The sequence below is a fragment of the Salvelinus sp. IW2-2015 genome, unplaced genomic scaffold, assembly GCF_002910315.2.
Source record: "Salvelinus sp. IW2-2015 unplaced genomic scaffold, ASM291031v2 Un_scaffold16323, whole genome shotgun sequence".
Taxonomy (NCBI): Eukaryota; Metazoa; Chordata; class Actinopteri; order Salmoniformes; family Salmonidae; genus Salvelinus; species Salvelinus sp. IW2-2015.
Genome location: NW_019957534.1, coordinates 223188 through 237304, shown reverse-complemented (window position 1 = coordinate 237304; position 14117 = coordinate 223188). Strand labels below are relative to the sequence as shown.

The 14117-nt window shown below is 48.9% G+C and overlaps 1 protein-coding gene across 1 annotated transcript in view; it reads left to right on the top strand.

Moving 5' to 3' along the window:
- LOC112080426 (fatty acid synthase-like) overlaps positions 1-13599 on the top strand; it is a 28104-nt gene extending 14505 nt beyond the window's left edge. Inside the window, 33 exon segments of the mRNA XM_070442568.1 lie at positions 305-494; positions 875-969; positions 1123-1257; positions 1447-1650; positions 2002-2117; positions 2387-2562; positions 2872-3063; positions 3236-3316; positions 3770-3955; positions 4125-4304; positions 4414-4617; positions 4935-5251; positions 5338-5739; positions 5951-6116; positions 6203-6317; positions 6512-6666; positions 6978-7181; positions 7358-7508; positions 8024-8202; positions 8318-8437; positions 8560-8682; positions 8790-9013; positions 9337-9541; positions 9700-9851; positions 9995-10086; positions 10269-10663; positions 11163-11351; positions 11736-11963; positions 12090-12148; positions 12249-12401; positions 12665-12763; positions 12918-13169; positions 13243-13599. Of these exon segments, the coding sequence (XP_070298669.1) occupies positions 305-494; positions 875-969; positions 1123-1257; positions 1447-1650; positions 2002-2117; positions 2387-2562; positions 2872-3063; positions 3236-3316; positions 3770-3955; positions 4125-4304; positions 4414-4617; positions 4935-5251; positions 5338-5739; positions 5951-6116; positions 6203-6317; positions 6512-6666; positions 6978-7181; positions 7358-7508; positions 8024-8202; positions 8318-8437; positions 8560-8682; positions 8790-9013; positions 9337-9541; positions 9700-9851; positions 9995-10086; positions 10269-10663; positions 11163-11351; positions 11736-11963; positions 12090-12148; positions 12249-12401; positions 12665-12763; positions 12918-13169; positions 13243-13380 (5877 nt within the window). The 3' untranslated portion in view covers positions 13381-13599.
- The last annotated feature ends 518 nt before the right edge of the window (positions 13600-14117 follow it).

The window sequence follows — 14117 nt, the reverse complement described above, 5'->3', positions numbered from 1 at the left end:
TTAACTAACATTGTGGGGGGGGGGGGCGATGGACTGAGGACTGCACAAAAGGCTTTGGAAATAGGACTGTATTGTCTGTTATTTTTGCACAGACAATTAAGCACACAATGCCTCTGCTATATCAAAGGCAATCATGAAGATAACCATTTAAGAGGTCCTGTTGGCTCAGTTGGTAGAGCATGTGTAAGAATGTATGCACGCATGACTGTAAGTCGCTTGGGATAAAATCTGCTAAAAGGCATATAATATTTATTATATTTAGTATGCTCATAAAAGTAACCGCTGTCTGTCTGTCCCCTCTCAGATCGCCCAGATTGACCTGCTCCAGAAGCTGGGTCTGCAGCCAGACGGCATTGTGGGCCACAGTGTGGGAGAGCTGGCCTGTGGCTACGCAGACGGATCCCTCAGTCACAGTGAGGCTATCCTGGCAGCCTACTGGAGAGGGAGGTCCATCAAGGAGGCTAACCTGCCCCCCGGGGGCATGGCTGCAGTCGGTAAGGACCAAAAAGAGAGGGTGTTTGTTTTGAATTGCCAGCTACCACCCGGTAATCTACCCTGCACCTTAGACTGTTACCCTATGTACATACAGCCATTGAACACTGGTTGCTTTAATCATGTTTACATTTCACACACTTTATATGTATATACTGTATTCTAGTCATGGCTCAGCCTATATAACTTTTTGTATTTATAACTGTTCATTTTTATTGCTAGGTATTACTGCACTGTTGGAGCTAGAAACTCAAGCATTTTGCTGCACCTGAGATAACATCTGTGTATCCACCAATAAACTTTGATTTGGATTCATTTGTGTTGTGCTCGCTGATCCACTTTTTTCTCTCTCCCTCTGTCTCCCCACCCTCCTCTGTCTCAGGGCTGACATGGGCAGAGTGTAAGGCTCAGTGTCCTCAGGGTGTGGTTCCAGCCTGTCACAATGCTGAAGACACCGTCACCATCTCTGGCCCTGCGGTAACACATTTTGGTTCAAATCCTTGCATCTATCAATAGCTTTATGCGCTATTTTTAAATACGCTTTTTTTATATTATTGAGACCAATTCTGTCTGTAAGCTACATTTTGTCCTGTAAAAGCCTGACACGGTGTACTTGTTTTCTGTATGCAGGAGGCAGTGAGTAAGTTTGTATCAGAGCTGAAGGAGAGTGGTGTGTTTGCCAAGGAGGTTCGTAGTGCTGGTGTAGCCTTCCATTCTTACTACATGGCCTCCATCGCTCCCGCCCTGCTGGCCGCTCTCAAGAGGGTAAGACGACGTTTATGACTGCGTGGCTCAGTCCAAAACCTAACACTTTTTAAAAACTTTTCAATTCAGATAGGGAATTGAAACTAAATGCATGAATTGAAAAAACAGACTGCTTTCCACCTGCCTGGGAATTTGAATTTCAAGTCATCTGCCAAATATACTGAATCTCCATCTCCACTCTCTTTGTAGGTGATCAAGGAGCCTAAGCAGAGGTCTGCCAGGTGGATCAGTACATCTATCCCCCAGAAGGACTGGGACAGCCCGCTGGCTCTGTACTCCTCAGCAGATTACCATTGTAATAACCTGGTCAGCCCTGTCCTCTTCCAGGAGGGCCTGAGCCTGGTGCCTGATAACGCTGTGGTGGTAGAGATAGCACCACATGCACTGCTGCAGGTTAGTATACACAGAATGTAGAAACACACACAAACATAGGATGGCCTGATAAGACTGTGGGGTTCAAGACCGCACCACACACTGCTCACACAGGCTATAGAATTGTTTTTACCTTTATTTTACTAGGCAAGTCAGTTAAGAACAAATTCTTATTTAAGAGACCGCTGCGCCACTCGGGAGCTGCAAGAAACACACACACACACACTACTGCTGTGAATACACAAACACACAGTGCCACAATGTGACAATTTTCTCCTCTTAGAAACACACACACACACACCAACCTCTGACAAAAATGCAGCATACTTGTCATCATTACTGTGTGTAACCTTGCTCTGTCTCCCCCTGCAGGCGATCCTGAAGCGCAGCCTGAAGCCCACGTGTTCCATCCTGCCCCTGATGAGGAGAGGCCATGCCAACAACCTGGAGTTCTTCCTCTCTCACATTGGCAAGGTCTACATGAACGGGTCAGTACCTGCTGCTGACACGCCACGCCTCTGATGTCATCATTATGCAACTGATTCTATTCTCAACCTACTTTAGCTTAAACACACAGCTTTAACTGGTGTTGTGCATATTATTTTCCCAATACTGCAAAATGGCCTTCACACCTTACTTTGCCATTCTTTTACTCTTATGATCTTTGTTAGCCCCTAGTACAAGCTAAAACATGCATGTCAAAAAGCTATATTTGGGTCAGATGTCTCAATACCAAGCATCTCTCCTTTGTGTCCAGGATCAACGTGGACAATAAGCAGCTGTACCCATGTGTGGAGTACCCGGTGCCTGTGGGCACCCCTCTGATCTCCCCCCTGGTGCAGTGGGACCACACCCAGACCTGGGATGTACCCAAGGCTGAGGACTTCCCTGCTGGTTCTGGAGGGTCCACCTCGGCTACCATCTATAACATTGGTGAGAGACATACAGTACCAGTCAAAAGTTTGGACACACCTACTCATTCAAGGGTTTTTCTTTATTTTTACTATTTTCTACATTGTAGAATAATAGTGAAGACATCAAAACTATGACATAACGCATATGGAATCATGTAGTAACCAAAAAGTGTTAAACAAATCAAAATATCTTTTACATTTGAGATTCTTCAATGTAGCCACACTTTCCCTTGGTGACAGCTTTGCATACTCTTGGCACACTGATACAGTATAGACACAGAATACACACACCCACACAGACAATAACATAGTTGATCTCTCCCCCCAGACATCAACCCAGACTCTCCAGACTACTATATGATTGGCCACTGCATCGACGGGCGTGTCCTGTACCCGGCGACGGGTTATCTGGTACTGGCCTGGAGGACCCTGATGAGGAGCCTCGGCGTTGTCATGGAAACCACCCCTGTCACCTTCGAGGACGTCACCATCCACAGGGCCACCATCTTACCCAAGACCGGTGAGGGAGGGACGAACGGTGAAGGGAGGGGAAGAGTTTGATCATTGGTTGTCTGTCACATCAAGGGTGTCTATTTGGGTTGACAATCTTTTACTGTGGTTCATTTATGACCTTTCTTCAATGTGCTTTGTCTCGCTCCCTTTTCTCTCTTACTCCTTCCCCTCGCTGTCAGGTTCAGTCCAGTTGGAGGTGCGTCTCATGCCCGCCACCAGTCGATTTGAGGTCTCTGAGAATGGCAGCCTGGCTGTCAGTGGTACGCATATTGTATACTCTCCTATAAGCATCCGAGATAAATGTTTGATATGTAAAGGATGGTTTCTATGTGCTCTGTTACATGGTAATAGCTAGTGTATATAGACTCATTCAATCTGTTACATATTATAAACTGGGTGGTTAGAGCCCTGAATGCTGATTGGCTGACAGCCGTGGTATATCAGACTGTACCATGGGTATGACAATTATTATTTAATTTTTTACTGCTCTAATTACGTTGGTAACCGGTTTATAATAGCAATAAGCCACCTCGGGCGTTTATGGTATATTGCCAATATACCACACCCCCTCTGGCCTTAATGCTTAAATAGCAACTAGTATATACAACCATTCAAGGTCTATGACATAGTAATACAGACTATAAACTCTACATGCTTTCTCCTTGGTCGTCCTCAGTCAGTCACCTATCCCATACTTCTCTCTGTCTGTGCAGGCAAGGTGAGCATTCTGGAGGACGCTGCTCTGGACTCATTCCACTCTGAGATTGGTAAGCCTGTCACCGGGGATGATGGTGACCCCAAACTGCGGCTGACAGCCCATGACATCTACAAGGAGCTCCGTCTCCGCGGTTACGACTACGGCAAGACTTTCCAGGGCATCCTGGAGTCCAACAATGCAGGTGTGTGTGAGAAAAAGTTAAACCATTGTGAACCTCTTTATGAAATAGCCTCTTAATACTGGGTAGCAACTAAGGTGGCTAGTTGTAGATTGTACTATAAGTTATTTTCCTCAGTTATTGGTTGACTGGTTTCCCTCTGACCCTGCTCCATCCTTGTCTCTGGCTGTAGGTGACAGTGGGAAGCTGCAGTGGACTGGTAACTGGGTGACCTTCCTGGACACCATGCTGCAGATGATCGTGGTTGGCCTATCAGGACGCAGCCTTCGCCTGCCAACGCGGATCCGCTCTGTGTGTGTCGACCCCACCGTCCACCAGGAGAGGGTCACTGAATACGGAGAGGGTGAGAAAGGTATTGAAATAAAACATGTACACAGGCCCACCACAAACACACACTTGACTCACTTAAGGATGCGGTTTAATTTTTTWAACTGTTTTTCTACCTTTTCTCCATCACCTAGCCGTGGCCGTCCATGTCAACCGTTGCCTTGACAACATTGTTGCTGGAGGAGTGCAGATCTGTGGTCTCCACGCCACGGTGGCACCGCGTCGCCAACAGCAACAGAGCCCGCCCACCCTGGAGGAGTTTTTGTTTGTGCCCTACCTAGAGACAGAATGCCTGTCAGCCAATGAGAAGCTGGGAGACCAGCTCAAGAACTGCAAAGGTTAGAGTTCATGTTTGTTGGCTACCTCTATCATCCAGACAGTGGGAAGTCATTTTGCTTTCAGATTCAATGTTTAAAATCAGTTAAAAAAAAAWTAATAATAGGTAGCAATCTCTTTGTATTCTCTCTTTCTACAACACATACAAAAAAATTCAAAGGAATGACGGTGTCACGACATGTAAGGACAATGTAAACAGAAAAGTTGCAAATCTAATGTCAAAGAAAGGCAGATCTTACTTCACATTTTGTTAGTCTAAAAGGCCATAGTACTAAATTGATTACCCTCTGTCTGACCCTTGGTTCATGCATCTCTCCAGGTCTGATCCACAAGCTGCAGAAGAAGCTGGCTCCTCAGGGCGTTAAGCTCTCCATCCCTGGTCTAGGGGGGGTGTCTAGCCCTGCTGTCCCCAGCCCTGAGCCCGCTGAGCCTGGCTTGCTGCGGCTGCTGTCCCTGCTTTGTGGTCTAGAGCTGAACGGTAACCTGCGGTCAGAGCTGGAGCAGACTGTTGAAAAGGAGAGGGGTTGTCTCCTCCAGGACCCCCTGCTACATGGCCTACTGGATGGCCCAGCCCTCAGACACTGCCTGGACACAGCCCTGGAGAACACTACCCCCGGGAAGATCAAAGTCCTGGAGGTGAGAACAAAGATGTGATACATCAGTGGTCATGAGCGCTCTCTCGCCCTCCTCTCTAACCCCTGCTCTGTCTCGCCCCACCTTAGGCCCTCTCCAACGACGGCCATCTCTTCTCCCGTGCCGTGCCCCTCCTTAACATCCAGCCCATGCTCCGCCTCGACTACGTCGCCACTGCCACTACCCTCGACCTCCTGACCCCCCACCAGACCACCCTGGATGCCATGGGGGTCACCTCAGCCCAGTGGGACCCCCAGCAGGGCCCTGTGCCCGGGGGTGCAGTCGGTGGAGCCGACCTGGTGGTGTGTAACCACGCCTGGGGTCCCCTGGGAGCTGGGGCTGAGGTGGTGGTGGGGAACCTGGCCTCAGGGGCCAAGGAGGGGGGCTTTGTGATGCTCCACACCCTGCTGAAGGGAGAGACGCTGGGGGAGATGGTGGCATTCCTCACCTACAAGGACAGCCAGAACAACCAGCAGAGACTGCTCTCCCAGGTCAGTTACACTGCAGTGGAAAACTGATACCCAGATGAATCCTTAGCCCCCAGCTTCCCTTCAGATATTAAAGCAGGACCACACATTACACTATTAGCTTCAGTCAGTGTTTAGTGAGTGAGGATACATAAACTGCCCATACATATAGTCTCATTTGTGACAACATTTTATTACCTATGATGTCTAATCCTGTCATTGTTCTCTTCTCTAGACTGAGTGGGAGAAAGCCTTCTCTGATGCATCTCTCAACTTGGTGGCTGTCAGGAAGTCCTTTTATGGCTCTGCCTTATTCTTGTGTCGCCGTCGGTTACCCAGCAAACTGCCCATCTTCCTGCCTGTGGACAGCATGGACTACCAGTGGGTGGACACACTCAAGGTGAGGGAAACGTCTGTCTGTGTTAATAACTCCTTAATAAGTGCTTATAAGCCCTTATAACTTTCTCCCCCCCCCCCCCCCGGCAAGCGACTTTGGCCGAGCCCTCCGACTCTCCGGTCTGGCTGACTGCTACCCAGGGCCACTCTGGGGTGGTGGGCATGGTCAACTGTCTACGCCAGGAGCCCGGGGGCAGCCGCATACGGTGAGACTAAAGCCTGGTCTGAAAAAAAAACATGGCCCTTCCTCTTCCCCTTGACACTTGATCTGAAAGGATTGGATTGGTATTAGCAGTTTTAAAAGCACAGTAGTATATATTAGTAAGGTAATCGCTCCATCTTGCTCTCGGATAGGCTGTGAATCAGACTAATGSTGTACTTCTCTATTCTCTCTCTCCAGGTGTGCATTTGTATCCAACCTGTGTGAGTCTTCTGCGGCGCCCACCCTGCAGCCTGCCCATAATTCCATGCGGTCTGTGCTGGAGGGAGACCTGTGTATGAACGTGTTCAGGGATGGACACTGGGGAGTGTTCAGACACCAGCTCATCTCTCAGGGTACGACAACCACACCACCATCTTCCCTCTCTTGTTCTTGCTCTAGCAAGATCTCAAAAGTTACACCCAATGAGAAATCTTGAACTTTCACACATTGTCATTGCATAGGAGCTTGATGATAAAATTGCAGTGAAAAGAAAGTGCTTCCCTAATGATAAACACTAAAATAGCTGATAGTCACAGACTAGCCCCAGGCTCAAGAATATGCTGATTTAAAACGTTCATCTTGGACAATAATGGATTCCTAATCTTCTGTTGATCATGCTGCAAAGCTTAATACCTCTGTCTCTCCTTTCTCGCTCTCTCCTCAGATCTGAGTGAGGAGTTGACAGAGCAGGCTTACGTTAACGTGTTGACCCGGGGTGACCTCTCCTCGCTGCGTTGGATCGCCTCGCCCCTCCGCCATTTTGTGGCGAGCAGCCCCCATGTGCAGCTGTGTCGCGTCTACTACAGCTCCCTCAACTTTAGAGACATCATGCTGGCCACCGGGAAACTGCCACCGGACGCCATCCCAGGTAAAGAACACACACACACACACACACACACACACACACACACACAGAGACACACACAGACACACACAGAGACACACACAGACATGTCCTCTAGGAAACTGCCTTTGAAGCTATACCAGTAATGAACACTCATGCACTCTCTCTCTTTTACACACACATCTGATTTCCCTCTGTAGGTGACCTGGCCCTACAGCAGTGCATGTTGGGTATGGAGTTCTCGGGTCGTGACCCCAGTGGTCGGCGTGTGATGGGGCTGCTGCCTGCTAAAGGCCTGGCCACCTGCGTTGACGCTGACACACGCTTCCTCTGGGACATCCCAGATGGCTGGTAAAACAATGCGACTACCCCAAATCACACCCTATTCCCTACATTATGTAGTGCATTTGAGTAAAAGTGCTTATCTACGATCAGTTTTGCCTTTCAAAATAATAATGAATAAAAGGGGGGAACTGATCCTAGATCAGCATTCCTATATTTTGTGAATACAGGCCCAGAGCCACAAACGACCTCGTAGGGAGACACTGTTTTGGGATCTTGACTAACAGACTGAGGGGTATGTCCACTGAGGAGCGTACTACAAACCAGGATTAATGAGTTTGCCGGCTAACTTTTATAAACAACCAGAAATAACTATTAAAGCTAAACTTATTTATGTGTGTTTGGTTGTTGTCGATTAGACCATGCCCATTTCAAGTGTATACTTCGGGGGGAAAAAGTAAAGATATTTCTATAAGTTAGATCCTGGTTTGTAGTATTCCCCTTTGTTGACATCTAGCTTTATGACTTAGTTATTGTTGTAAGTAACTTATGTTCTCTCTCGCTCTCTCCATCCCTCTCTCTAGGACCCTGGAGCAGGCAGCGTCGGTACCGGTGGTCTACGCCACAGCCTACTATTCCCTGGTGGTCCGAGGCAGGCTCCGCCCAGGGGAGAGTGTTCTCATCCACTCAGGGTCAGGGGGCGTCGGCCAGGCTGCCATCGCCATTGCACTCAGCCAGCGCTGTAGGGTCTTCACTACTGTTGGTGAGTACCAGAGACCTGTAGGTACACACACACTCGGCCTGTTAATGTCAGAATTGTCAGTGCATTTAGCCGTAGATGTTTCTCTGTAACCCGTCTTTTGTGTTCTTTGTCTCAGGTTCAGCAGAGAAGCGTGCCTACCTACAGGAGCGTTTCCCCCAGCTCACCTCTGAGTCCTTTGCCAACTCTAGAGATGCCACCTTCGAACAGCACGTCCTGCTACACACACAGGGAAAAGGTCAGACACACTTTAAATATCAGCTCCTATCCAAACTTGCCTCACTCAAACACACGAAATAACTATACAGCATGATACACCTCTCACACTAACTCACATGTTCTTATGTACCCTGTCTGTAGGAGTGGATATGGTGTTGAACTCCCTGGCTGAGGAGAAGCTGCAGGCCAGTCTTCGCTGTCTGGCTCGACACGGACGCTTCCTGGAGATCGGCAAATACGACCTGTCCAACAACTCCCCTCTGGGTCAGTACACAGCACTGCAACTGCTCTCCATGGGAGCCATTTTGTGTCCGACTCACTGTGCCACTGCAGCTGTTCTAATGTCTGACATGAGTCCCTGTTACCCTTAGGTATGGCTGTCTTCCTGAAGAATGTGGCGTTCCATGGGATCCTATTGGACGCCCTGTTTGAGGAGGGGAACAGGGAGTGGGAGGAGGTGTCCCAGCTGCTGAAGGGGGGCATTGTGGGAGGTGTAGTCAAGCCACTGAGGACTACGGTGTTTGAGAGAGACCAGGTGGAGGAGGCTTTCAGATACATGGCCCAGGGAAAACACATCGGCAAAGTCCTGCTACAGGTCACTTACTCAACAACTCCCCCTCTTCATTCACGCTTTCTTTTTCTCCCTCACAAAACACAGCTTTTACTATCTCCTCAACTCTCTCTTTTAGACCGGTTCATCATTTATTATAACACTGTTATTGCCACTTATTATACTCTTGATACATGACGGTTTATTACAATTCACTCGGTGTGTGTTTTGTCTGACGTGGTGGCAGGTAGCCTAGCGGTTAAGAGCGTTGGGCAAGTAACCGAAAGCTTGCTGGTTGAAAAATCTAGGCAAGGCACTTAACCTCTAATTGTCTGCTAAATCACTAAAATGTAAATGTGTATCTCTAGGTGCGTTCAGAGGAGAAGGGTGGTGGTACTCAGGCGGTGGGCTCACCCCTCTCCCTCCCCGCCATCTGCCGTACCTTCTGCCCTGCTTCCCACTCTTATATCATCACCGGGGGACTGGGCGGCTTCGGCTTGGAACTCGCTCATTGGCTGACGGAGCGAGGCGCCCGSAAACTGGTGCTCACCTCCAGATCGGGCATCCGCAACGGTAAGAGACAAGAACTCAGAACTTTGACTTGTACTTGCACATTTTTACATGTGCTGTATTGTAGCACACCAGCAAAGCCATTGTGGTGTTACATTAGCTGCACACTTGTTGTTTGTGACAGTCCAGTCACTTTTGTTAATGTCGGTTCACGTTGCTAGGTTACCAGGCGAAGCGCGTGCGTGAGTGGCAGGGGATGGYTGTGCAGGTGCTGGTGTCCACCAGTGATGTCAGCACCCAGGAGGGGGCGGAGCGACTCATCAACGAGGCCTGCAGGCTGGGGCCTGTGGGAGGAGTCTTCCACCTCGCCATGGTAATGCCCCCCCCCCCCCCCCCTGTACACTGTTGCTTTTTATTTTCACCTCTCTCTCTCCTGCGTCTCCCACCTCTCTCTCTTGTTTCTGTCTCTTATACACATCTAGATGTGTATAAGAGACAGGTCTGTGTGTGTACCAGGTGTTGAAGGATGGCATGCTGGAAAATCTGACTCCTCAGCTGTTCCTGGATGTCAACAAACCCAAATACAACGGAACCCTCCACCTGGACAGGTAAGACGATACACACAGGTGTAGCAGTTAGCTTAGAGATCACTCCTCCTGGTGATTCTGTAGTTCTGCTGAGATTTACCAGTCTTTCCATTATAATGATCTGTCAATATCCAATGTTTTGGAGGAACAGAAAATCCAAAAGCAGTCTGAGGTAATCAAAGGTTTTCCTTCCTCTTTCTCAGGGTGACCAGAAAGCTGTGTCCAGACCTCAGCTACTTTGTAGCCTTCTCCTCTGTGAGCTGCGGCCGCGGCAACGCCGGCCAGAGTAACTACGGTTACGCCAATTCCGCCATGGAGCGCGTGTGCGAGCAGCGACGCCACGACGGCCTGCCCGGATTGGCTGTCCAGTGGGGCGCCATCGGCGACGTGGGCGTTGTCCTGGAGACCATGGGCGGCAACGACGTGGTGGTGGGCGGGACTCTCCCGCAGCGCATCACTTCCTGTCTGGAGGTGCTGGACCGCTTCCTGTGCGAGCGGCGTCCGGTGATGTCGAGCTTCGTGCTGGCAGAGAGGAGCGTGGTGAAGAGCGAAGGAACAGGACAGAGAGACTTGGTGGAGGCTGTCGCTCATATACTAGGTAGACCCCTCATCACCCATACACCTCCATACAACTAACCCTATAACAAACCCCAGACAGAGACCTGAGGGGTGTACTAGAAAGCAGGATCAAGGAGTATGCCAGCTAACCTTGATTAGCTTAAAATGAGCATGATCTAATTGACTGAACAACAAAAACCCATTTGTATGTCAGTTTAGCTTTGTTAATGAACCAGAAAATATGTCGTTTTTTCTGGTTGTTTATCCAAGGTAGCTGGCTAACTGATAGATCCTGCTTTGTAGTATATCCCCCTAGTGGAGGCTGTGGCTCACATACTGGATAAGACTAGAGGAAGAGAGAGATGTCCCTCATCACCCATACCTCCATCACCATGTAACCCGCTCTAGATTCTTCCTGAAGTTACCCCATCACAGTTTATATCAATAGATTTGAAGCTGGTTTGGGTGTTTTCATTCCATGTGTGACTCCCTGGTTATTTCTCCCTCTCGCTCTTCCCTGTCCCCTCTAACCTTTTCAGGTGTGCGTGATGTCAGCAGCCTAAATGCTGACGCCTCATTGGCTGATCTGGGTCTGGACTCTCTGATGGGCGTGGAGGTGCGTCAGACACTGGAGCGCGATTATGACATCGTCATGGCAATGAGGGAGATCCGACAGCTCACCATCAACAAGCTCCGAGAGCTGTCCAGCCAACCAGCGGGAACAGCAGGTGTGTGTATACACAAACATTGTACGCAATAATGACTTTGTATAGTTAGGAAGCGTATGTGTGTTATGGACTTACGTGTACTCTTTCTCTCTCCTTTCCCTCTCTCTCCTCTCTCTCCTTTCCCTCTCTTCTTTCTTTCCCTCTCTCTCCTTTCCCTCTCTCTCCTTTCCCTCTCTCTCTCTATGCTTTCTTTCCCTCGCTCTCTGCTTTCTTTCCCTCTCTCCTTTCTCTCCTTTCTTTCCCTCTCCTTTCTTTCCCTCTCTCCTTTCTCTCTCTTCTTTCTTTCCCTCTCTTCTTTCTTTCCCTCTCCTCTCCTCTCTCTTCTTTCTTTCCCTCTCTCTCCTTTCCCTCTCTCTCTCTCGCGCTTTCTTTCCCTCTCTCCAGAGTCCTGTCAGTCTCCAGTGAAGAAGGGAGGTGTGCGTTCTCTGTTGGAGTCGGACCTCAGTTTGATGCTGGTCAACCCAGACGGTCCCACGGTCTCACGTCTCAATGAGGTGCAGAGTGCTGAGCGCCCGCTGTTTCTGGTCCACCCTATAGAGGGCTCCATCGCTGCCTTCCASACACTCACCGCCAAGCTCAGTGTGCCCTGCTACGGCCTGCAGTGCACTAAAGGTACACACACAGGAACAAACTCCCTCCGCTCTCTCTCTCTCGCAATCATACTGATACAGTCCCACACTCTCTCTAAAGTTGTAAACTTGATCTTAATGACTGAAACTATCCCCCCATTCTCTCTAGCTGCTCCTTTGGACAGTATACAGTCTCTGGCTACATACTATGTGGAGTGTATACGTCAGGTAAAAAAGATACTAACAACTTCATTTGTATTTACATACATGATAGATAATTACAGTGATTTTATAAATAACGGTCTGTGCTTATGTTTTATTTGTGTAGGTGCAATCGGAGGGTCCGTACCGGATTGCCGGCTACTCCTTTGGGGCCTGCGTGGCGTTTGAGATGTGTTCTCAGCTGCAGGCCCAGGGTAGAACCGTAGACTACCTCTTCCTCTTCGACGGATCACACTCCTACGTCGCCGCTTACACACAGGTGAGACCTTATGCAGGCATATTGATACTCACACACACACACCGGTGATACGCATGTGTCTGTACATACTGACACACACACACACACACACACACACAGATGAGAGGTTACGCAGGAATGCACATGTACTCTGACACATACACACATCCTCGTACTCAGTTCCTTCACAGTGAACTCTACTTGAAAAGAGTCAGTCAACTCAGAACTAACCGTAGGGTCATGTGTAGCGTTAACCTGATGTTTGTGTTCTATTTGCCTTTCAGAGCTACAAATCCAAGCTGACCCCTGGTAAAGAGTCTGAGGCAGAGACTGAAGCGCTGTGTGCTTTCATCCAGCAGTTCACTGGCATCGAGTACAACAAGGTACAACACTTCACAACTGCAGATAATGGCCTGTACTCACTGGCTATGGCATAATATTAAACTAACATTATACTTGAGTCTGGTTCAATGTATAATTCTCACATTTCTTGTTCTGCCTCTTTTACCTCTCCTCTCTCGCTCGCTCTCTGTCTAGTTGTTGGAGACCCTCCTCCCTCTGTCTGATCTGAAGGCCCGTGTCAACATGGCGGTGGACCTCATCACCTCCAGCCATAAAAACGTCAGTAAAGACTCCCTGCGATTCGCTGCCGCCACCTTCTACTACAAACTCAAGGCTGCCGACGGTTACGTCCCGGCAACCAAATACCACGGCAACGTCACCCTGCTCCGCGCCAAGGCCAGCAGCGACTACGGAGACAACCTGGGGGCTGACTACAAACTGAGCGAGGTGGGTATACACCAACACGCATGAACACGCGCACGCACACACTGCTATAATAACAGGCTTTGTTCTTCTTCAGGTGTGTGATGGTAAGGTGTCGGTCCACGTCATCGAGGGAGACCACCGCAGCTTCCTAGAAGGAGAGGGGGTGGAGTCTATTAGTAGCATCATCCATAGCTCATTGGCCGAGCCACGCGTCAGTGCCCGGGAGGGTTAGACCAGTCCCGCCCTTCCCAGCCCTCTCCCCCAATAGCACCAACTTCTCCTATCCCAAAGCTCTTAGCTCGCTGCCACAGGGTATGTTCCCATGGGAACAAACAACGTGCTGTATGTTTGTGCTCTACCAATAAGGTCCTCGCTCTCTTTTATTTGTAATTTTTTTTAAATCTTGTGTCTTTATCATGTTTGGAATGGTAGAATAAAGTTAGATGCTCAACTCTGTACTGGTAATCAATCCTGCTACAACTGTAAATGTGCTGGCTCAACCCTATAGCTAGCCTAGCATGTGAGCCTGGCTGTGTTGCCCACTGACTGTAGCCTAGCCCTAGATAACCTACCTAGCTGTTGTTATGATACTGTTCAACCCACCAGTCTGCTAAAGGGTGTTTCGTGAACTTGGTAATAAAGGTGTGTGTGTGTGTGTGGACTCGGACCCTCTACCTATGCACATGCGTGCATGTTTTATCTTATGCCAAACCCTAGCAGTGCCCTAATGATGCAGACTATTCCACGTGTACATAGCCTCCTGTCTCACCTGTCTAACACCTGTTCAAGCTTTGTACCTGTTACCAAGTGACATTGGCTTAGGAGGAAACCATTGTTACATGGTTGTCTTTGTTTGGGGGTTGTTTTGTATAAAAGGGTTTGTTTACCAGCATTGGTCATAAGTTATGATCCCTATTTTTGTTGATTTCAATGTTGTTTGCAGTGACTGTAGTATTGTTACACTGATCT